General features: G+C 46.5%; 1 protein-coding gene across 1 annotated transcript; it reads left to right on the top strand.

Moving 5' to 3' along the window:
- Positions 1–403: 403 nt before the first annotated feature.
- Rp9 (retinitis pigmentosa 9 (human)) lies at positions 404–20449 on the top strand. The gene is made up of 6 exons (NM_018739.2): positions 404–686; positions 10019–10049; positions 11258–11387; positions 14890–14981; positions 18897–18958; positions 19906–20449. Exons 1-6 carry the CDS (start codon positions 559–561, stop codon positions 20102–20104), a joined length of 642 nt encoding a protein of 213 aa, NP_061209.1. The 5' UTR covers positions 404–558; the 3' UTR covers positions 20105–20449.
- Positions 20450–22485: the final 2036 nt, after the last annotated feature.

Raw genomic sequence — 22485 nt, 5'->3', positions numbered from 1 at the left:
CATAGGGTGGCTCATATAGCCCACAGTTCCAATTCTAGAGAGCCATCGTCCTCTTCTGAATTCTGGGCAACTACCGAACTCCACCCCTGCACCACCACCCCAAATATATACGTAGAAATAAAATCTTTTCTCTTTTTCCTTTGTAACAGGATCTCCCCAGGTCTCTGACTTTACTAGCTTGACCTCGTACTCACAGGTCAGTGTTTCTGCCTCCTGCGTGCTGATATTAAAGACCTTTGACACCTTGCCCACCCACAAATACTTAAAACCTTCATAATATAAAAAAAAAAAAAAAATAGAAAGCAACGAGTCGCAGAAGTGGGTGTGGCCTGCAGGCGACTTGGAGCACCCGGAAGCCCTCGGGCCCCGCCCGCCTTCGCCCCGCCCCGGCCCGCCCCGCCCCTCTCAGCTAAGGTTCCCGCAGGCCTCAGGGCCGCGGGGGCCTGGCTGCACGTTCCCTGTCGGCGTTCTGCGGCACGGGCCGGTGGGACGTTGGTGGGGTTGCGCTGCGGGGAGGAAGAGGCGACTTTCCACCTTCTAAGCCCGCCTCGGGTCGCGATGTCGTCCGGGGCCGGGTCTCGGCGGCCGCGGGAGCCGCCGGAGCACGAGCTGCAGCGGCGGCGGGAGCAGAAACGGCGGCGGCACGACGCGCAGCAGCTGCAGCAGCTCAAGCACCTGGAGTCCTTGTGAGTCGGCTGGGCCGGGTGCGGGCGGTGCGGGCCGCCGCCGACGGGTGGGCGTCGCGGCCTGGCGAGCCCCCGGCTCCCTCTGCTCGAGGGCGGCGGAAGGACGCGAGGAGGGAGGCCGGCCACTGTCCCCGCCACGGCGACCGTGGCAATGGCAGTTGACGCGTCCGGAAGCCGAGCTCGGAGCCCCTGGGGGTCGAAGGACGCCAGCCTCTGTCCACTACCACGGACGGCATCGGCGGGAAGCTCAGGGTGGAAACTGCGGGAGACGCGCGGGAAGGCAGCGGACCCGCAGCCGGGCCTGAGGGTGGAGCCCGATGACCTGCGACGACTGTAGTGTAGAGTCGCATGTAGGTGAGGGAAGGTGGCGGGCCTCCCGTCCACAAACTAAACCGAGGTAAAAGTCAGAACCGGGGAGGAGAGGTTTGGGGACGCTGAGCGTGGTGAGGACAGGACATTGTAGGAGACTGTAGAAGATGTTTGTTATGCAGACATTTCGTGTGTGTGTTTGAAGACAAGTTTCCCTGTGTGTATCTTATGCAAACAAGTCTCCGTGTGTGTGTGTGTGTGTGTGTGTGTGTGTGTGGTGTGTGTGTGTGTGTGTGTGCGCGCGCGCGCGCCTGCATATTACCTCACCTGCCCGCCACCTTTGATCATTTTATCTATGCTTGACACATCACTGGCACATTGTTTGTGTGTTATTTTCTTCTTTCAGTGATGGTGTTTCAGTATGGAGTTTTCCCTCTTATATGCCCACAACCCCAGGCATCCTGTTCGTGTCTAAGACAAGGAAGGGCTCATGAGCCTCCCACCTTAGACTAGAGCGCCCTCTTAAATTAAATTTCTCTACATGTGACCTCCTTCACCTAGGAAATTTTCACACTACTGCATGAGTATGGGTATGTAAAATAGGGGATACAAGTCAAACACTTACTGATAATAAGACATAAGGAAATGTGTTTAAAGCAGTTCTTATATATGCAGTTTTACCATTGATTAAAAACAAAAGCAAAATTGAATACTAATGAGATAGATTACTTGTTTATTTTTACACAATTTAATCTTGGCTGCATATTTGAATGATGAAGGATGTAGAACATCTTCAACATTTTTCAGAATGATTTTATATTTTGATTTTATAATTGTTGAAGCTTTCACACCACTGTCACTATGCATAAGTACATAGAATATACGATAATAGTAGGAGTATGTTTAGGGCCATTTCAGAAATTGTTGCAAATTTGATCCTAACCAAAAAAAAAAAAATTGAACATTTTTTAAAAAGATTTATTTAAGTACATGAGTACACTGTAGCTGTCTTTAGACAGACCAGAAGAGGACATCAGATTTCATTATGGATGGTTGTGAGCCACCATGTGGTTGCTGGGATTTGAACTCAGGACCTCTGGAAGAGCAGTCAGTGCTCTTATCCTCTGAGCCATCTCTCCAGCCCCTAATTGAACATTTTTTAAAAGATCTATTTATTATGAATATCTTGCCTGCACGTATGTACTTGCATCTCCTGCATGCCTGGTGCCCGATGAAGCCAGAAGACTTCATTGAACCCCTTGGGACTGGACTTGTAGTTGTGAGCAGCCATGTGGGTGCTGGGACCCAAACTTGGGCCCTCTGCCAGAGCAACAAGTACTCTTAACCACTGAGACATCTCTCCAGCACCACGGGACAGTTCTGTATGAAACGTAAGGCAGCAACATTAGCGGCATTTTTAAAATCAGATATTCTGGGCCAGCAAGATGGCAAAGCCCTGCTGCCAAGCCTGATAACCAGGGTTCAATGCCCAGGACCCACAGAGTAGAAGGCAGGAACAGACTCCTGACTTCTAACCTTTACACATGTGCCTTGGCACATATGTGCGCTCACACTTACGTGCACACTAAATAAATAAGTATATAAAAATGTAATGTAATAAAATATTCTAGCACAGTACTACTTGAAAGTAATACTAACTTAATGCTTACAACCCAGCAATGATAATGGGAATATACTGGAAGCCTTTGTTTTTCATGATTAAACCATCACCAGTATTAAAACCTGCTTCTTCGGAATTCCAGCATATACCACAGATGAGCTCAGACATCCAGCCTTGTAGAGGGAACTGCTAGCAGCTTCTCAGAATAGCCTTTGCAGTTTGCTGACGCCTCTCCTGGAAGCATAGAGAGCACTGAAAGCCCAGAGTGAGCTATTGAGAAGCATGCATTTGATGATCTGATCCACCCACCGTGAGGAACAAGGGATTTAGTGCTCAGGCTCGGGCAGGGGTTACACTGTACGTAAAACTCCCAACAATTGGTGGGGAAAAAAGGAGATTAACAATGCTGTCTGGTTGCTTCTAGCATTTCTGGATACAGCGACAAAGGAAAAATATCAACTCTGATATAATTGACTGGCTCCAGATGGGCATAGATAGTCTAATGGTTTCTAAGTGTGCCCTGGAGTAGCCACAGAGCTTAAGCTGAGGAAGATCAAGCCAAAGACCCCATTATACACTTGGCTGAATTGCAGTACAGATTCAAGTTCTCTCCTCTGACAGGGTCAGCCATAATAGTTAGGACACTGACTGGTAAGGACTGGGTCCTGTACTTGGCCTAGAGATGAAGCAGTTCTCTACTGAGGCTGAAGACTTTGGAACCTCAGATTCTCAAGTGTTTATCTCACTGTTAGCGGAGTAGTCTCTCCACTCTTAGCAGAGAATGTATTCATACCTAACCCATGTAGCATTGTTCTGTCTGCATTTGTGTAAAGGAACCAACCCTTCATCGTCTGCCAGACAGCAGTGACTTCCCTTGAGAGTCGCCAGGCTGATACTGCTGTCCTTCAGGACCCACTGACCTACATCCAGATCTAAGGCAGGCTCCTGCCATGAGGAGGTGTGCTGTGCCACTGAAGAACCTAATGAGTTTGCTGATCCATTCAAGCAGGAGTTTGGGGATTATGTGTGGGGATGGATTGTAAGGGGATGGGATAATGTTGGAAAGAACATAAAACTGCATCTGAGTAAGTTTATTGATACAGGCTCACTAAGTGGCGAATCTAGGTTTGATATGGAAGATTACACAGTTTTTAAAAAGGTGTTAAGGGCTGGAGAGAGATGGCTCAGTGGTTAAGAGCACCGACTGCTCTTCCGAAGGTCCTGAGTTCAAATCCCAGCAACCACATGGTGGCTCACAACCATCCATAATGAGATCGGATGCCCTCTTCTGGTGCATCTGAAGACAGCTACAGTGTACTTAGCTATAATAATAAATAAATCTTAAAAAAAAAAAAGATGTTAAAAGTTTGATCGGTTGGCTAAAGAAGCGTTTGTCAAAAGATGGCCTACTGAGATAGAGTTGGAGCATCTGATGTCCCTTGGCTTAATGCATATACTGTGTAAAAACTAGTCCTCCACAATAGGAAGGCCAGAATTCTGACACACCCTTCACTAATGTCATGAGACAAAATGGTGAGGGGCACCAGCACATGTAAAGGCATTTGTTGTCACCCTTTTCCTTGTGCCAGACCTCAGAGTGGCTATGCTGCTGTTCGATTAGATGGATTCATTGTGATTGGCTTAATTGGGCCATGAGTAGCAGAGGCCAAGTAGCAGCACTAAGTCACCAAAGGCAAGGTGACTGTAGTTATCATACTGAGCAGCATAGACAAAGCAGTGTCCGCGGTGACCTGACCTGAAAAGGACATCACATGTAAAGTGGGTTTTAAAGTGTCATAAATCCTATGGACTCATCAGTCATGGTGTTTTCAGGGTTGAAGTAGGTAAGAAACCTACTATGCTTGTGTTTGATCAGTATAAGCAGAATTCTCATAGGAAAGATAGACTACATTGAGTTGTGGCAAGAGGGAGTCTCAGCCCATGAACCAATTTCTAGACTTGAGCCAGTTTGCAGACCCAGAATAACTTGAGTGAAAGGAATGGCAAGGCTCCCCTAAGTAAGAACCTCAGGAAACCTCTAGAGTTTTAGTTAGCATTTCTCCCATCCTTCCCCAGAAGGAGCCCTTTAAGTATATACTAGGGGAAAGGAAACAGACTTTCCATTCTAAATTGGGTGATTTCAGGAGACCTCAGAGAAGCACGGTGACCCGCCAGGTAAATGGAACCAGGTAATTAATGGAGTTGTGGCTGAAGTCCAACTCATAATGGGTCTCCAAACTCATCTTGTATTTTTCCTGTTCCAGAATGTATAATTAGTATAGATAGACTTGGCAGTTGGCTAAATTTCTGTATAGGTACCCTGACTTATGGAGTAAGGGTTATTGTGATTGGAAAGGCCTGGTGTAAGTCATTGGAGTTGCCTCTACCAGGGAAAATAGTGAACAAAGGCAATATTGCAACCTACAAGGAATTTCAGAAATTAATGCCAACTAATAAGGACTTGAAAGATGGCAGGGGTGGTCTTCCACCACAGATCCTATCTGGTTGTGCAGAAGATAAGTATATTGTAGTAAATTGACAAATGACTGCCAAAAACTTAATCAAGTAATAACTTATATTGCAGCTTCTGTATCAGATGTGGTGTCCTTACTTGAGCAGATTAGCATATCTCCTGGTACATGGTATGCCGCTATTGATATAGCAAATACCTTTTCTCAATACCTGCCCATAAGGACCACTAAAGACAATTTGCTTTCAGCTGGCAAGGCCAGCAGTATACTTTTACAGTCTTACATCAAGAGTACATTAACTCTCAAGCCGGGCGTGGTGGTGCACGCCTTTAATCCCAGCACTTGAGAGGCAGAGGCAGGCAGATTTCTGATTTCTAGGCCAGCCTGGTCTACAAAGTGAGTTCCAGGACAGCCAGGGCTACACAGATAAACCCTTTCTCGAAAAAAAAAAAAATATATTAACTCTCTAGGCCTATGTTGCAACTTAGTTAAAGAGATTTTGATATCTGTCTCTTTCACAAAATTTCACACTGGTTCCCCATGTGTTGATGGCATTGTGCTGATTGGACCAGCTGAGCAGGAGATAGCAACCACTTTGGAATTGTTGCATTAGTGAATAGGGAATAAATCCAACTGAAATTCAAGGACCTTCTACCTCAGTGAATTTTTTTTTTAGGAGTCCAGCAGTGTTGAGCATACAGAGATATTCCTTCTAACATAAACAATAAGTTGTTGCACTTGGCCCCTCCCACCACCAAGAAAGTAGCACAACCTTTAGTGGGTCTATTTGGATTCTGGAGACAACACACTCCTCACTTGGGTATATTACTCTGGCCCATATACCAAGTGACTTAGAAACCTGCTACCTTTGTGTGGGGCCTGGAACAGGAGAAGGCTCTTGAACAGGTCCAGGCTGCTATACAGGCTGCTCTACCACTTGGACCATATGATCCAACAGACATAGTACTTGAGATGTCCAGTGGCAGATGGGATGCTGTTTGGAGCCTTTGGCAGGCCCCTATAGGTGAATCATAGCAGGGACTTTAGGGATTTGGGAGCAAGGCTTTACCATCATTTGCAGACAGCTATTCTTCCTTTGAGAAACCGCCCTTGGCCTACTACTAGGAATGATTAGTAACTGAACATTTGACAGTAAGTCACCAAGTTAGAAAGGAAAGAGCTGTCCATCATGTGTTGGGTATTATCTCATCCACTAATCACAAAGAAGGCCCACCCAGCAACAATCCATTATCAAATGGAAGTGTTATATACATGCTCAGGCCCAAGCAGGTCCTAAGGGCACACGCAATTTACATGAAGAAGTTGTCCAAATGCCTATGGTTTCTAGTTCTGTTACAATTCCTTCTGTAACCAAGCATGAAGCTGTAGGCTCGTGGTGGCAGAGTCAGAGGTCATGAATGGGTTTGACAACATGGACTTCCACTCTCCAAGGCTGACCTGGCTAAAACTGCTGCTGAATGCCAGATCTGTCAGTAGCAGAAGCCAAGAGTGAGCCCCAACTATGGCACCATTCCCTGGGATGACTAGCCAGTAGCCTGCTGGCACGCCAGCTGCTTTGGGCCACTTCCTTCACGGAATAGCCAACAGTGTTTGTTTTTTTTTTTTTTTTCCTTACTGGAACAGATCTTTATTCTTGCACATAATGCTTCTGCCAAAACTAGGCTCTGTGGGCTTACAGAGTGCTTTATCCACCATCACAGTACTCAACACAGCTTTGCTTCTAAGTACCCGATATTATGGCCAGAGAAGAGTGACAGTGAGCTTGTTCTACCATGTTCCCCACCATCCTGAAGCAGCTGGCCTGAGAAGAGTGATGAAATGGCCTTTTGAAGACACAATTAAAACACTAACTACTTAGGTGTCAGCAGCCTGGCGGATAGGGGTGCGTTCTCCAGAGGGTGGTATAGGCTTTGAGTCCTATTCCAGTATGTGGTAGGGTCTCTCATAGCTAGAATCCACAGATTGAAGTGGGAATGGTTCCACTCACTGCCACCCTAGTGACCTGGGAAGGTCTTGCTTCCTGTTCTGCTGGCTTAATAGTTTTGGGGTTGGGGGTGCTCCTGCCTGGAGCCACAACAAACATTCCACTGAACTGGAAGCTCACACTTTTCCCCTGGTCATTTTGTCTTCTGATGCCCTTAAACCAACAGGCTAAGAAAGGAATAACAATGTTAGCAGGGGTGGTGGATCCAGATTACCATGGGGAAATTGGATTGCCCTTCCACAGTGGAGGTAAGAAGGATTCTATTTGGAGTTCTGGAGACCCATGGGGACCTCTCTTAGCACTACCATGTCCTGTGGTTAAAGTCAATGGGAAACTACAACAGCCTAATCCAGGCAGATGACATGGGCACAGATCCTTCAGGAATGAAGGTTTGGTTCCCTCCTGCAGGAAAAGAGCCAAGACCTGCTGAAGTACTTGCTAAAGGTGGAGAAATATGGAATGGGTAGCAGAGGAAAGTAGTTATAAATATCACTACAGAGATGGTGTGGCTCTTGCAGAGGACTCAGGTCCAGTTCCCAGCACCCACATAGCAGCTCACAACCATCTCTACCAGAGCTGATGCCCCACTCTGACCTCTACAGACACCAGGCATACATGTAGTGCACAGACATACATGGAGGGAAAACACTCAGACATGCTAATTTTTGAAAAGCATTTTAAAGTACTTCACAGAGTAAAGATTAATGAGTTGTCCCCAAAGACTCCGAACTGTAATCCTGCACTCAGAAGGCTGGGACGGGAAAATGGCAACTGTGAAGCCAGGTTGGTGCATGAAGAGAGACGCCACCTCAAAAGACATCCATCCATGTTTCTGTGAATGAGTCTGCATCCATTTCAGATATTTCCCCTTCCTACCTAGTCTTAGAGCAACTTAGTACATGCTCAGTGATATCACAGCAAGACCTAAGGGTACAAAATAGATCTTAACTGCTCTTTTTAAATCTTAAGAACTACAGAAGTTTACTACACCTCCATGGGGTTCAGCATTCAGGAGACTGAGGCAAAAAGATTGTCATGAGTTCAAGCCCAGCCTGGACTACAGAATAAGACCCTGCCTCAAACAATAACAAAAATAACTAGTCTTTTTTTTTTTTTAATCTGTTTGTATAGTTTTCCTTTTTTAACATTAGTCCTAGTGATTTGGTCTACAGCTAGAGAACCCAGGCCCAGGTTGTACCACCAAACTATACCTCCATCCAAATGTAGGTTTGATGTTTGGGCTGGAGAGCTCTTGTTTTGTTCCTAGTTCTGGGATTCAAAGCCTTACACATGATGGGCTAATGCTCTTCCACTGAGGTGCCCATGTCTTAGGCCTCCATTCCCACATTTCTTTCCTTTTTTTGTTTTTTGAGACAGACTTTTACAGTTGGTCTAGAACTAGAGAGCCAACTGCCTCTGCCTCCCAAGTGCTGAGATTAAAGGTGTGCACCACCACACTCGACCAGCCTAGATTTTGTTAACTGTCACAGTGGGAACAGATTTATCTTATTTCTTAATCTCTTTGCTTAGCACTTGAGTAATGCTTTGAGGTGTAGTGTCTTTCTGAATGTATGGATTAATTTGTGCTAGCAGTAAATAGCAATCACCTTACTTTAAACTTACAAAAACATCCATACAATACACTTTTATGGAACACTTTTTGCTAATAATAACAAATTTCAAAATCTGTAATTGTATCGCATTCTTCTACAGTGTTAAAATACATGCATTTGGACCCTGTTATAATTGGCCATATGTTGTTTGTTCAACACTTGTAGCTCAGTGATGAGTTTGGGGATTCATGTACTTTACTAGCAAGTTCCTTCCAGTCCTGATGCTTGAGACTTTGTTGGTATTGGTAATTAATGGCTGCTGATGGGCTATGGCATCTAGCCAAATGACCCAGGTTTCTGTTGGCTTTGCTGAGTTAGTCTTGTATCATAGCATAGCTTCCCTTTTGAAAATGTCTTAAATATCTGCTTTGGGAAAGGTACTATACTAAGTCTAAGAAGCTAATTTTGATCCCACCCAGCTATTTACTATGCAGCCTTCAGGGGACGCACCTTGCCCTGACCTTTCAAGGCTTTGGATTCATGGCAGTTCTAATCCATCCTTATACTGGTTAGTTTTTGTCAACTTGGCACAAACTAGAGACAACTGGGAAGGCAGAAGTTCAACGGAGGAATTCCCACCACCATCAAATTGGCCTGTGGGAAGTCTGGAGACATTTTTTTTTTTTTTTTGGATTAATGATGAATGTGGGAAGGCCTAACTCCCTGTGGGCAGTGCCACCCTTAGACACTTGTCGTATAAGAAGTAGTCTGAACAAGCCATGATCTCTGCTTCAGTTCCTGCCTTAGCTTCAGTCAATGATAACCTAATCTAACCTGTAAGCTGACATAAACCCTTTCCTCTCCAAATTCCATTTGGTTGTGGTGTTGGTGACAGCAACAGAAAACAACCTATGCCGTTCCCCTATCAAGTTATTTCTCCTACATTTCCGAGCAGGAAAGGGAAGATCTGAAGACCCCTTAGGCCCTGCATACAAGAGTCAGAACAAAGACAATGTACATCCTTGTGCTTTTCTGTCCCTTCCAGCCTCTAGCGATGAGCACTTCCGGCGGGTGGTGGGGAGCCATTTAGAGAGGAGAGGCCCAGACAGAAGTGTCCTATATCCCTCTGTGGAGTTCATAGAAATCCTGAGCCACCTGAGTGTTGGTCTTTGAGCATCACTCCTCCTGGGCTGCCACTTACCCCAAAGACAACCCTCGTGAGTCTGGAGTGCATAGTGTGGGTACAGTGGGCTGTGGCTGGTGTCTGACACAGCTGGGATGGTAGGGCAAGCCTCTGCTTTGCCCCGTGTACATGTGTATTGTTTTCTGTTGACCTGTTTGATGAAGCCAGCTTTTTGTGTTTTATTTTCTAGTTATGAGAAACCTCCTCCTGGGTTTATAAAGGTGAGTGACTGTGTTTGTCCACTGTATTAAATGTACTTGAGCTTAGTGGTGTATTAGGAGAAAAAGTATGTGGGTTTTGTTTTCAACCTCCTTGTATCAGCGGTTCTCAGCCTTCCTGACGCTGTTACCCTTTCATACAGTTGTTCATGTTGTGACTTCTGACCATAAAATTAGTTTTATTGCTGCTTCATAACTGTAATGTTGTTACTGTTGTGAATCGTAAAGTATCTGTTTTCCAATGGTCTTAGTTGACCCCTGTGAAAGGGTCATTCAAACCCAAGGGAGTCACTACCCCACAGGTTGAGAACCACTGCCTTATATGAAAACATATACCTGGTGAACCCTAATTTGGAACTTTGTCACAAAGGCTATGCCTTCCTAGAAATTTAATCTGCTATCCCAGGAGTCCTGAAACACAGCTTCCTTCTCTCTTGGGCAGGATCTTCCAGAAGCTCTGCTATCCGTTTTTCTTGTCTTCCTCACTCAGCCATCTCCTCGGTACATTAATGCTGGGAGTCTTGAGTACCCTCAGCTCAGGGAGCCCGTGAAGGGGCCTGAGAGGACACACGCAGTGCTTAGGGCAGGGACCCCTGCAGCCTAGTAGGAGGGGACTCAGGAGCAGGCAAAACCCAAAAGACTTTCAGTAAAAGAAATGTTTTAAATAACTAGAAAGTAAAGAAATACTGCAGTTCTAACTACAGTCATGCACTCGTGAAAATGCCCACGAGAGACACAAGCGGCCTGTAAGAGAGAAGGTGCCGCGGACTCCTAAGGCTGCCTCTCCACCCGACCTGCATTATGGAAGAGTCTGCTTCTCCCTGGGGTCAGGTTTTCAGAGCTGTTTTCCTGTGAAGTCTCTCTCTGATGGTCTAGACAGAGTGAACCCTTTTTGATGTATTTTGTGTTAGTGCATGGAGGTCCCAAGTCATTCCTGCATGGGCTTGTGCTTCATGGTGACTCCTGCAGTAGAGCCCAGCTGTCTCTCTGTGAAGTTGTCTCACTGACTGATTCTTCGCCTCTGCAGTCCCTGGGGATGCTGTTAGGGTGGCCTTGTCACTGAGTGAGAGGAAGTCAGACAACAGCAACCTCTCAAGCAGGAAGCAAGGACGGAGTCCTGTTTTGGTTTTGGTTTGTTGGGTTTTTTGGTGTCAGTGTGTTTTTTGGTTCTGGTTTTGTCCTGTTGTTTATACACTGTTATCTTCCTGCAGGAGGACGAGACGAAGCCAGAAGACTGTATACCAGATGTGCCCGGCAATGAACATGCCAGGGAGTTTCTGGCTCACGCTCCGACTAAAGGACTGTGGATGCCCCTGGGGAGAGAGGTCAAAGTTATGCAATGTGAGTGTGCAAGGGCTTGAGTGATCTCCAGCATCTGTCGTCTACTAAACAAGGTGCAGGGTGGGTAACTCATGAACGGGTCTATTTGGCCCACAGTCTGGTGGCTGCAGGGTCTGCACAGCAGAGCATGAGCGTTCTGGCCTGTGTTCCCTGCTAGCATCATACATGATGGAGAAGCCAACGGAAGCACAGGTAGGGAGTGATCAAGATGGCTGTACAGCCACTCCAACCTGGCAATCATTCTCTCCCACTCATGAGGATTTAGTCCCCGTGACTGAAACCTGCCTCTAAGCGCTAACACCACATCTAAAGGGTCCTCTATGCTGCACTACTACAGTGTGAGCAAGACTTTCAACACAGGAACCTTTGGGATAAATCAGATCCAATACTACTAGTATTCCTCTGTGCACACAGGTTCTATGCTGTACTTCACAGTACCATACCTGTTCTCCTCACACAGTGTGTGTGTGTGTGTGTGTGTGTGTGTCTCTGTCTGTCTGTCTGTCTGTCTGTCTGTCTGTCTGTCTATATTGCTGTAGGGATCAACTGATCAACTGTAGGACACTGCCCATGCCAGGTGAGTGCTTCACCAGTCCCTACATTTTTTACTTATCATTACTAATTACTGAGTGTATGTCTGTTGTATATGTGGTTTCCATGGCACACATGTGGAGGTCAGAAGAAAACCTGTGGGAGTTGGTATTCTTCCCCTACCATGACCAATGCTGTTATAGGCTGAGCTGTATGGCTGACTGGACTCCAAGGCTTATAGCTTCAAATCCAGTGATCTTTCCTTAGCCATAGGGCTGGGGAGTAAGTACTACAACAGCAAAAAGAGCATCCCAGGAGAGACCCCAAAGGCATAATGGATGCACCAGAGCTCTGCTTATAGGCTGCCAGTGTTGAGTGGTGTTTATCCACTAACCTGACAAAAGTGACCACAGGCCACTGGCTCTGGACAGGCAGAGTTCTCCATGCATATTGTGTCCCACCTGCCTTCAGGGTTGTCACACACATAGTACAGCATTTCACAGGATGCATCTGTCATGTTCCTGTCCCATTTTGTTATATTTTGAAATCAGGCATCTCCACGGCCCAGGCTGGGCTTCTTGAATTTGGTTGTTTGTTCCCTTGGTTTTGTTTTTGTTTTTTGGATTTTTCTTTGTCTTGTTTTGTGTGTGTGTGTATGTATGTGTGTGTGTGTTGTTGTTGTTGTTGTTTGAGACAGGGTTTCTCTGTGTAGCCCTGGTTGTCTTGGAACTCACTCTGTAGATCAGGCTGGCCCTGTGCTCACAGTGAAACACCTTTCTCTGCCTTCCAAGCGCTGGGATTAAAGGTATACGTTACCACTGGGCAGCATGGTTTTTTTAGTTTTTAAGACCAGGTCTGGGATTCCAGTCTCTGCATCTCCATGGCAGCTTAACAACCATCCGCAATTGCAGTGCTAGGAATCCAGTGATCTCTTCTGCCCTCCCTAGGCACCAGGCATGAATGTGGAGTATAGACAGACAGACGTGCAGTCAAAACACCTATACAAACAAAATAATAACTTAAAATATTGAAATATATAGAAAAGAAAAATGTTCCCTTACAACATGCTTTGTGTAGTTGCCGGCGTGGACCAGATCAGGTTATCTTCCCAGCAGCCTCTTGTTTCCTCGCCTCCTTGGTCAACACCAAAATACAGCTGTCACTTGGCTCTCTATCCCCAGGCAGCCCTGACTTGTCTCCATCTGGATGGCATGAAAAGATGTGGGGGTAACTGGGACCCCATCCTTGCTGCGTCACACAGCTCGGGCTGCCACACCACATGACAAGCCCATATTCACTGCTTTGAGTTGTATGCTTGTTTCTGTGACTTGAAACACGTTTATATGTGTTTATTTTATCAGGTCCTCAGGACCTTCTGTACTTCTCATTATAAATCTCTTTAGCCAGGTATAGTGATGCTCACCTTTAATGCCAGCACTTGGTAGGCAGTGGCATGCAGCTCTCTGTGAGCTCTAGAGGTCTAAATAGTTCCAGGACAGGCAGAGCTACAAAAAAGCAAAACAAACAACAATTAAAAACATCTTTAACTGGAGAGATGGCTCAGTGGTTAAGAGCACCAACTGCTCTCCTGAAGGTCCAGAGTTCAACCACATGGTGGCTCATAACCATCTGTAACAAAATCTGACTCCCTCTTCTGGAGTGTCTGAAGACAACTACAGTGTACTTACATATAATAAATAAATAAATCTTTGAAAAAAGTCTTCAAACACAGTTTCTCTATTTATCAGATTATGATGTAGTTCTAATGGCACTAACTAACATTTTAAGAGAATGTTTTCTTTAAACACAGGCTCAAGCTGGAGAAGTGGCTCACAGTGAAGCGTGCACAGTGCTCTTGCAGAGGAGCACAGCTCAGCGGCTCACAACCACCTGGAACTCCAGTTCCAGGGGACCCCACCCCATCATCTGGCCTCTTTGGGCAGTGCACTCACGTGTACAAACACATTCTCAGATACATATACGCATATTTTTTAAAACAAGGTCAGGTTAGTTATGGTGCAAGCCTTTAATCCAAGCACTCCAAGTGAAAGGCGGGCTATCTCTATGAATTTAAGTCTAGCCCTTAAATGGAACAGAAGTATGCCCTTTAAGTCCTAGGGCTTCAGAGGCAAATGTCACTTGAGTCTAGAAATTTGAGCTGTACCTGGGGCAGGTGTGTGTGTGGCGCTTCAAATCTGGTTTACTCAACCCAAGAAGGTGCTGTTGTTGAGCAGCTGGAGGCCTTAACCGCAGCCTCAAGCGAGCACACTGAGCCGCTCTTTCTCTCTAACTGCAACTCCTAGCCCTCAGAATCAGAGCCAGTTCATAAATAAAGACTATTCTACCTTTTAATTATTTTTATGTGTATGTGTGATTGCGTGAGTTCATGTTCACCACATGCATACAGCTGCCCATGGAGGCCAAAAGAGCATTGGATGCCCTGGAACTGGAGTTGCAAGGGATTGTGGGCCACCGTGTCAGTGCTAGGAACCATCATTGACCTTATTTCGTTTTTTGTTTGTTTGTTTGTTTTTTGTTTTGTTTGTTTTTTCGAGACAGGGTTTCTCTGTGTATCCCTGGCTGTCCTGGAACTCACTCTGTAGACCAGGCTGGCCTCGAACTCAGAAATCCGCCTGCCTCTGCCTCTGCCTCTGCCTCCCCAGTGCTGGGATTAAAGGCGTGCGCCACCACTGCGTAAAATGTAGTGAAGTACACAGAGTAAATTCACATTTTATGATACTTTTACAATGCATTGCTTCATAATATTTGGTGATGAACATTTAAACACTCCTAGCCTGACAAGATTCAAAGGTGTGTAAGGAAGCAGTTAGTTGACCCTCATTGCTTTCTGGGACCTTCACGGTTTCATCCATTAATCCTGTAAATCTAAAGAAAAACTTGAATCTACTGAAACATTATCTCAATGAAGAAAGAACATATAATCTTACGGAACTGTTTTCTGTGGTTTTAGGTTGGCGTTGCAAACGGTATGGCCATCGAACAGGCGACAAAGAATGCCCTTTCTTTATCAAAGGCAACCAGAAGTTAGAACAGTTCCGAGTCGTAAGTAAAACCCCACTCCGTCACTGTTTACAGTTGGCACAGATGGCAAATGTTAGCTGGGGAGTCTGTAGTGAGCTGCTCAGTAACTGCTTTCCCCAGAAGCCTCCCAGCCAAGCTCTCAGATGTCAGTACACCTGTATGCATTGTGTGACAGATAACAAGCAGCTAATGGGGGTAGAGGTGTGGCTCCTTTGATAGAGTGCTTGTCTAGCATGCACACAGCCCTTGGTTCCAGCCCAGCACCGCATTAAGTAAGCCTGATGGTGCGTGCTCTTGTCTCACACTGAGAAAAGAGCTTTCAGAGGCTGGAGTTGACTGTGTGCCCGGTGCTTGCCCAGCACATACAGACCCTGCATAGGCTCAGGCCCCAGCACTGCAGAAGGAAAAGCAAAGGCAGATACCCTCAGCCTTAGGAACAAGGTTCATTTTCTTTTTCCCAAAGCCAGCACCGTGGGCTCAGCCCCTTCTTTGTAATTTGCTATATATAACTTCACTTTTTATTACTAAGGTGAAGGATTTGTCCCAGGGCCATGTAAATGTAGATGTGTCTTTTGAGCTGGAAGTGTGTATTTGCTAAGATGACACAGGACAGCTCTACTGTCTCCTCATGTCACCTCTCAGAGGTGTGCATTCACATCCAGTGACTAATTCTGCTAAGTAAGGCAGGATCTTATGAGGTTATTGGTGTTTCTAAAATGGGGCCAACCAGACCAGTGTGGTGACTCGTGTCTGCAGTCCAGTACGCAGAAGTGTCAGGAAGACCCTGAATGAGGCAAGCAGGGAGCCCATAGCAACAGCCTATCTCACGAAAACAACCTCAGAACGTCTTCAGGGACGAGGCAGAGGACTGGGTGGATAGTAGCCGTTGCCAGGCAAGCACAGCACTGGAGTGTGAATGAATCCCTGTCATGCATATAAATACTAGGTGGGCATGGCAGCCTGCTAGTGCGCAGAGGGCAGGAGCGGTTCGCTGTGGAAGCTGGCTGGCTGGAATGGCTACCTTGGGGGCTCTGGCTTCAGCTGAGATGCCTTGCCTCAAGGAATAGGATGGAGAGCTCTGGAAAAGGAGTCCTCACGTCAGCCTTGTGAAACCTGAGCACAGCCTGTGATGGCACCACACACCTTTAGTCCTGTCACTCATTTCTGAGCGTGAGGCCAGCTTGAGGTCCATAGCACGTTCCAGACCAGCCAGGGCTACACAGTGACACTCTGTTGCACATATCTTATGGCTCAAACTCTATTACAAGTACACCAAAAGTTAACAGTAATTATGTCTGGTTAGCAAGCAGATTTTTTATGTTTATTTTTACATATTTATTTCCAGCACTGTGGTAGAGCCAACGGCGTAATTGTCGCTGTGTTGATCCCTGAGGAAACAGCTCCTAAGAAGAGACTTACCCTGCCTCAGTCTCAGTCCAAAGCTGACTCCAGTCCTTTTTCAGACAGGATTTCCCTGTATATCCCAGGCTGACCCCAGACTCAGGATCCTTCTTTCGTAGCCTCCCAAGTGCTGAGGTTACAAACTCCATCACAGCCACCAATCTGAAGCTTTAGACCTGGAGTGAGGCGGACCATCATGGTGGAGAGGCCGTGTGGAGCAGAGCTCCTCTAACGCCCTGACAGCTGTTAGCCATCAGGTCTGAGCTTGCCTCCCCCAGAGCAGCCCACAGGTACAGAAGATTTGCAGACTCCTCTGGGGTGACAAGTATTGTCTCTTGTTCTCTTTCACCTAAGACAGTCTTTAAGTGATTGCATGCCTGGAGTCCTTAGGAAGCTCGGACTGGGCTTGACTGGCTATGCCACCAAAGATGACCTCAGCCCACTCGCCCTCCGCCTCTCTGCTTACAACCCTTCAGCCCCACCCTGCCTCTGCCACTTGCTTTGTTTTGGATACAGGGTCAGGATGTGTGGCTGAGGATGATCCTGAAGTTTTGATCCTCCTGCCTCACCTCCAGGGTACTGAGATCACAGATGTGTGCCACTGTAGCTGGTTCTACAATGCTGGGGAGCAAATCCAGGGCTCTGTGCACCTCAGCTCCGGGGCTCTGTGCAGCCTAGACAAGCACTGTGCACCTCAGCCTGTGTTTCTAAGCACTTAGTTCTTTCCATAGTAGTGCCACCGCCTGTGGTTGGTTCTGGGATAGGTGTTTCATGGGATCTTTCTCTTTTTTCCCAATTTTTCTTAATATTGGTGTGTGAGCGTGATTTTGCCACAGCACTCACATGTGAAGGTGACACAACCTGAGAGAGTCAGTTCTCACCTACCACATGGGTCTTCGGGATCAAATTCAGGTGATCAGACTTGTTGGCAAGTATCTTAACCACTGAGCCATCTTGCTGGCCCCTGTTTCTGTATTCTTAGTATCTTGTTTAAGAATGAATGTCTGGCTCATGAGTAGAGGCATTTCCTGCCAAGCCTGCTGGCCTGGGTTTTCGCCCCAGAACCCAAATAGTAGAAGGAAAAAAAAAAAAACTTCTGAAAGCTGTTCTCTGACTCCATAAGCACACAGTTGCACACAAGCATGTGCACATTTGTGTAATGTGTACTGCAGAATAGTAATAATAATAATGTGACTGCAGAGATCGCTCAGTGGTTAAAGGCGCTTGCCCATCTTCAGTGGACTTGAGTTCCATTCCCAGAACCCATATCAGGCAGCTCACATTTTCTATAACTCCAGTTCCAGGGTATCTGATACCCTCTTCTGGCCTCCATGGGCACCCCCACACATATATGACATACATGTACACATGTACTTGAATAAAAACTAAAATGCTGTTTAAAAAACATAAACACACAGATTTACGAAGAAAAAGAATATGTCCTTCAAACCAAAGCATCAGTACAGATTAGGAAAGAACAGACTGTCGCGCTTGGCACGGGAGGGCTGGGCATGGAGCAGCACACCTCTGATCTCGAAGTCAAGAGGCTGAGGCAGGAAGAGCTCTTGAGCTCTAGTCTATCCTGGTCTACAAGGAGAACTTCATGCCACTAGGCTACATAGTGAGACCCTGCCTCAAACAAAAAACAACAAAAAGATGCTCTGGAACTGGAGTTGTAGATGGTTGTGAGCTGTCATGTAGATGCTGAGAATAGAAACTGTCCTGGAAGAGCAGCGGTGCTCTACCCACTGACCCTCTTCCCAGCCCTCCCTATAAAATTGGAGAAGTGTTTTGTACCCTTAGTGTATCTACAGTAATAAAGTCTGAGTATGGTGGCACACAGCTATGATCTCAGTATTCAGAAGGCTGAAGCAGGATTGCTGTGACTTAGGGGGCAGCTTGGTCTACATAGTGAGTTTGAGGGTCATCCAATAACTGTTTCAAAACATAATAAGACTTATCTCCAAAAGCCCTAATAATTATAGGCCTTTAAAGGGATTAGAATACATTGTAAGACAGGTGTGATGGTTTCTGTTTGAGAGCCCAGCACTTTGGAGACTGCAGCAGGATCAGCATAGTACAAAGCCATCCTGGACAGCATTGTGAGGCCTTGTCTCAAGATGAGCTGGACGCAGTGCTGACCCAGCACTGCAGGGTACAAGCAGGAGGGTCAAGACTTCAAGATCATCTGCAGCGCCTTAGCAAGTTCAAAGCTAGCCTGAGCTATATAGTAAGATCTTACATGGTTGGGAAAAGACATAGATGCTGATATATCTATCATCAAGCTACAGGAAGCTAACTGTATTCTTGGCACTCAGGGGGCTAAGAAGGGAAGGTTAAAAACTCAAGGCCAGTCTGAGCTCCATTGCCAGTTTGAAGCCAGTCCAGGATAAATAAAGACTCTCAAATTTAACAACAACAACAACAACAACAAAATCTACATCAAATATTAGTTTCTGTACATAGAGGTTTAATTTTTACATGATAAGCAGTACATTGTAACTAACCAAACTGCAACCCTCTACAACCCTTAAGGCACATGAAGATCCTATGTACGACATCATTCGCGAGAATAAAAGACATGAAAAGGATGTAAGGTAAGGCCGCTCGCTCATCGATACCAATGTCCTCTCTCTTGTTGTTGGGTTTTTTGTTTGTTTTTCTTTTTTTTTTTTCGAGACAGGGTTTCTTTGTGTAGCCCTAGCTGTCCTGGAACTCACTCTGTAGACTAGGCTGGCCTCAAACTCAAAAATCTGCCTGCCTCTGCCTGAGTGCTGGGATTAAAGGCGTGCGCCACCACGCCCGGCTCCAATGTCCTCTTGAAGTCTGAAATCATGCAATGTTATAAACAACACTGGGAGAGCAAGATTAATCACTGAACAGAGATGTCAGGTAACAAGCAGGTCAGCTTCTACTGTAGATCCCTAAATATGCAGTGGGCATGCCTCGACTTGTGGACAATCACATTGTGGTGTGTGTGTGTGTCTATGTGTGGTGTGTGTGGCTACAGTGTAGGCCAAGCTGGCCTCAGTCTCTGGAGTGCTGAGATGACTCATATGCCACCACACTCTGTGTGACTGACGAAGTCCAAGTTTTTGTTATTTTCATTTTTAGACAAGATTAAGGAAGGGGCTGTGGTTCAGTTGGTAGCATGTCTGAAGCCCTGGGTTGTGTTGGATCCCCAGCACGGCATATACCAGCTATTAGGATGCACACATATAGCACCATCACTTAGGACGTGAAGGCTGGAGGATTAGAAGTCAAGGTCACGAGTGACTGGGCATGAGTTGAGGCTAGCCTGGAATAATGAACACCAGGAAGGTGTGTTTGCTAATTGCTGTGTTAGAGTTCTTGAGAAGCTGCACTCCTGTCAACAGTGCGGATGGCTCAGGCGGTGTGCGTTTGCTAGGAGCCACGGGGCCTGAGGAGCAAGCACAGATATTTAGGACAATAAGAAGGGGAAGGGATGTCTTAGCAAGGCAGTTACCCATGATCCACTCCTCAGTGCTGCCTGATGAAGTGTTGCTGTGGTGGCTCTGTCTAGGATCCAGCAGTTAAAGCAGTTACTGGAGGACTCCACCTCAGATGACGACGGGAGCAGCTCCAGCTCCTCGGGGGACAGAGAGAAGCGCAAGAAAAGGAAGAAAAAAGAAAAGCACAAGAAACGCAAGAAGGAGAAGAAAAAGAAGAAGAAACGGAAGCACAAGGCTTCCAAGTCCAGTGAGAGCTCTGACTCAGAGTGACAGCACCACCCACAGGCCAAAGGACAGAGCCGCCGCCGAGAGTGAGAGACTGGACATCTAGCACAGCCCTGGGCCCTCACCGCCTCCTGGTGCCAAGTGACCACTGCAGAGCAGGTGGGCTCCTGCGACACCTGTGTCCTCTACCTTATGGTCACCGTGTCTGTGACTGCTTCAGTAGGCCGCTGCAGTGGGAGGTGATGAGAAGACCCTGAAGGGGCAGACACTCTAGGGCACTGCCACGGCGGCGTTTGCCCTCCATGGTGTGGTAACTCATTTTCCATGAACTTAAGGCTTCACCCTTCTTTGTGGTTTGGGATAATAAAAGTCCATGTTTTATTTTTCAAATGTAGTCATTATTAATACAGACAAGTCTAAACACTACATACTTCTTTTTCCAGCTGGCTTACCTGTTTGCATTGAAGTTTTTCAGAAATATCTCATGTAGACCTAAGTGCCTCCACATGCCTCCAATCCCAGCCCTGGAAGAGACTGATACAGAAAGATTCCCGAGTTCATGGCTGGCCCAGGCTAAGTAGCAAGACCTTTATTTTTAAAGAAAAGATCTCATATGCTGCCAACATGATATATAGGATGTTTTGTTTCATTTTGAGACTGGGTCTGACTATATAGCTCTGTCTGGCCCAAGGCTGGCTATGTAGAGAGACTGACTTTAAAGTCATAGACATCTGCCTGCCTCTGTTTCCTAAGTGCCAAGATTAAAAGCATCTTCCACTATGCCAGTGCATATAGGGTGTGTGTGTGTGTGTGTGTGTGTGTGTGTGTGTGTGTGTGTGTGTACATGCACGTGCGTGTCTGAGGACAACCTCAGATGTGACTCTTAGGTGTCCTCACTGGCCTGAAGCTCAGACTGGCTGGCCAGTGAGGCTCAGGGATTCTCCTGTCTCCACTTGCCTAGCACAGAATCACAAGTACATACCACCATGCTGGCCTTTTCACATGACTCCTGATGCTTGCAGTGCACTTACAGACTGAACGATCTCTCTAGTCCTACAGATGGCCTGACATGCTGACTGTTGTGTTCTTGGCTTTCTAAAATGAACAGTTTGAAAAGGACCCTCGTAGTATCCAATATTTGCTGCCTTGTAAGTGTAAGTTTGGCTGGCCAAGAGTCCTACCATCTTCACAGAGGCACTAACTCAGAAAGCGGCAGGAAATAAATCCAAGGGAAGCATCATACTGAGGAGTGAGCTGTATCACAGGGCACACCCATCAACTCCTCCCTCATGTTGCATAATCACAACCTACCCAAGCGCCCGCAGTGAAGACTCCATGTGCCGGAGGTCAGGGCTGCTGCTGCTGCTGCTGCTGCTGCTGCTGCTGCTGCTGCTGCTGCTGCTGCTGCTGCTGGTTGTGCCAAAGCTGTCCACACTCTTTGTTGGTTTTGGCTTTTGGTTTTTGAAGATGGTTTCTCTGCATAGCCCTGGCCGTCCTGGAGCTCACTCTGTAGAGGTCTGCCAGCCTCTGCCTCCCGACTGCTGGGATTGAAGGCGTGCGGCACCGTGCATGGCTTGTACTTGTACATGCTCTTGAACAAATGAGCCATTCCTCCAGTCCCAGCATAGCAAGTCTCAAAAGCATTAAAGGCCTGGGTAGGAGGTACAGAGTGGTCTTTGCTCACAGAGAAGCACTAGGGAGCCTGGAATTATAGCACACAAGATTGTTCCTTCAAGGGAAGGGATGCAATACCTGTTAGCCCCCAGAAGCCTGGAGCAGATGTGCTTTCTAGCCTGGTGACCTCGCCATTGGTGCAACTAGGCTTTTCCAGCATCGGGCCCTCCCCTAGACCCTCCTAGGATATGTGATTTTCTTGGTCAGTCAGTAGAACCCATCTTTATGGACTTCACAAGTAGTTTTTATACAGTCACATCTTATCTGTCCTCCGGGAGACTTAGGTACACTTTGTTGTACATGGGACTGAATTATCATTAAACTATACTACACTTAAATACACCTAAGATAAACCACAGCTAGACAGTAATCTGTGAGTATAGCAGAATATCAGTAAGAATTTAATGGACTGTTTTTTGTCAGTGGGATATGTATCCTCCAGTTTCTGGTCATCCAGACAGTGTCAGACATGGGCCTCAAGTAATTGGTTGGCCACTCCCATAAGTTCTGTGCGAACCGTTACCCCAGTACATCTTACAAGCAAGACAACTTGTAGGTTTTGTGGCTGGATTGGTGTCTGAGTCTTCCCCTAGAAATCTTGCCTAGTTACAGAAGATGGCCAGTTCAGGCTCTATATCCTCCATTGTTGGGGATTTGATTTGTGCTTACATGGGAATTCGCACAACAGCTGTGGGTCCCTGCCAACAGTTGGTTTATTTGACAACAAAGAGCCAATGGCCAATGGCTGGACA

This window comes from Mus musculus, chromosome 9, assembly GCF_000001635.26.
Source record: "Mus musculus strain C57BL/6J chromosome 9, GRCm38.p6 C57BL/6J".
NCBI classification, from domain to species: Eukaryota; Metazoa; Chordata; class Mammalia; order Rodentia; family Muridae; genus Mus; species Mus musculus.
The sequence above is the reverse complement of the archived record's forward strand: the minus strand, read 5'-3'. Positions and strand labels throughout refer to the sequence as shown.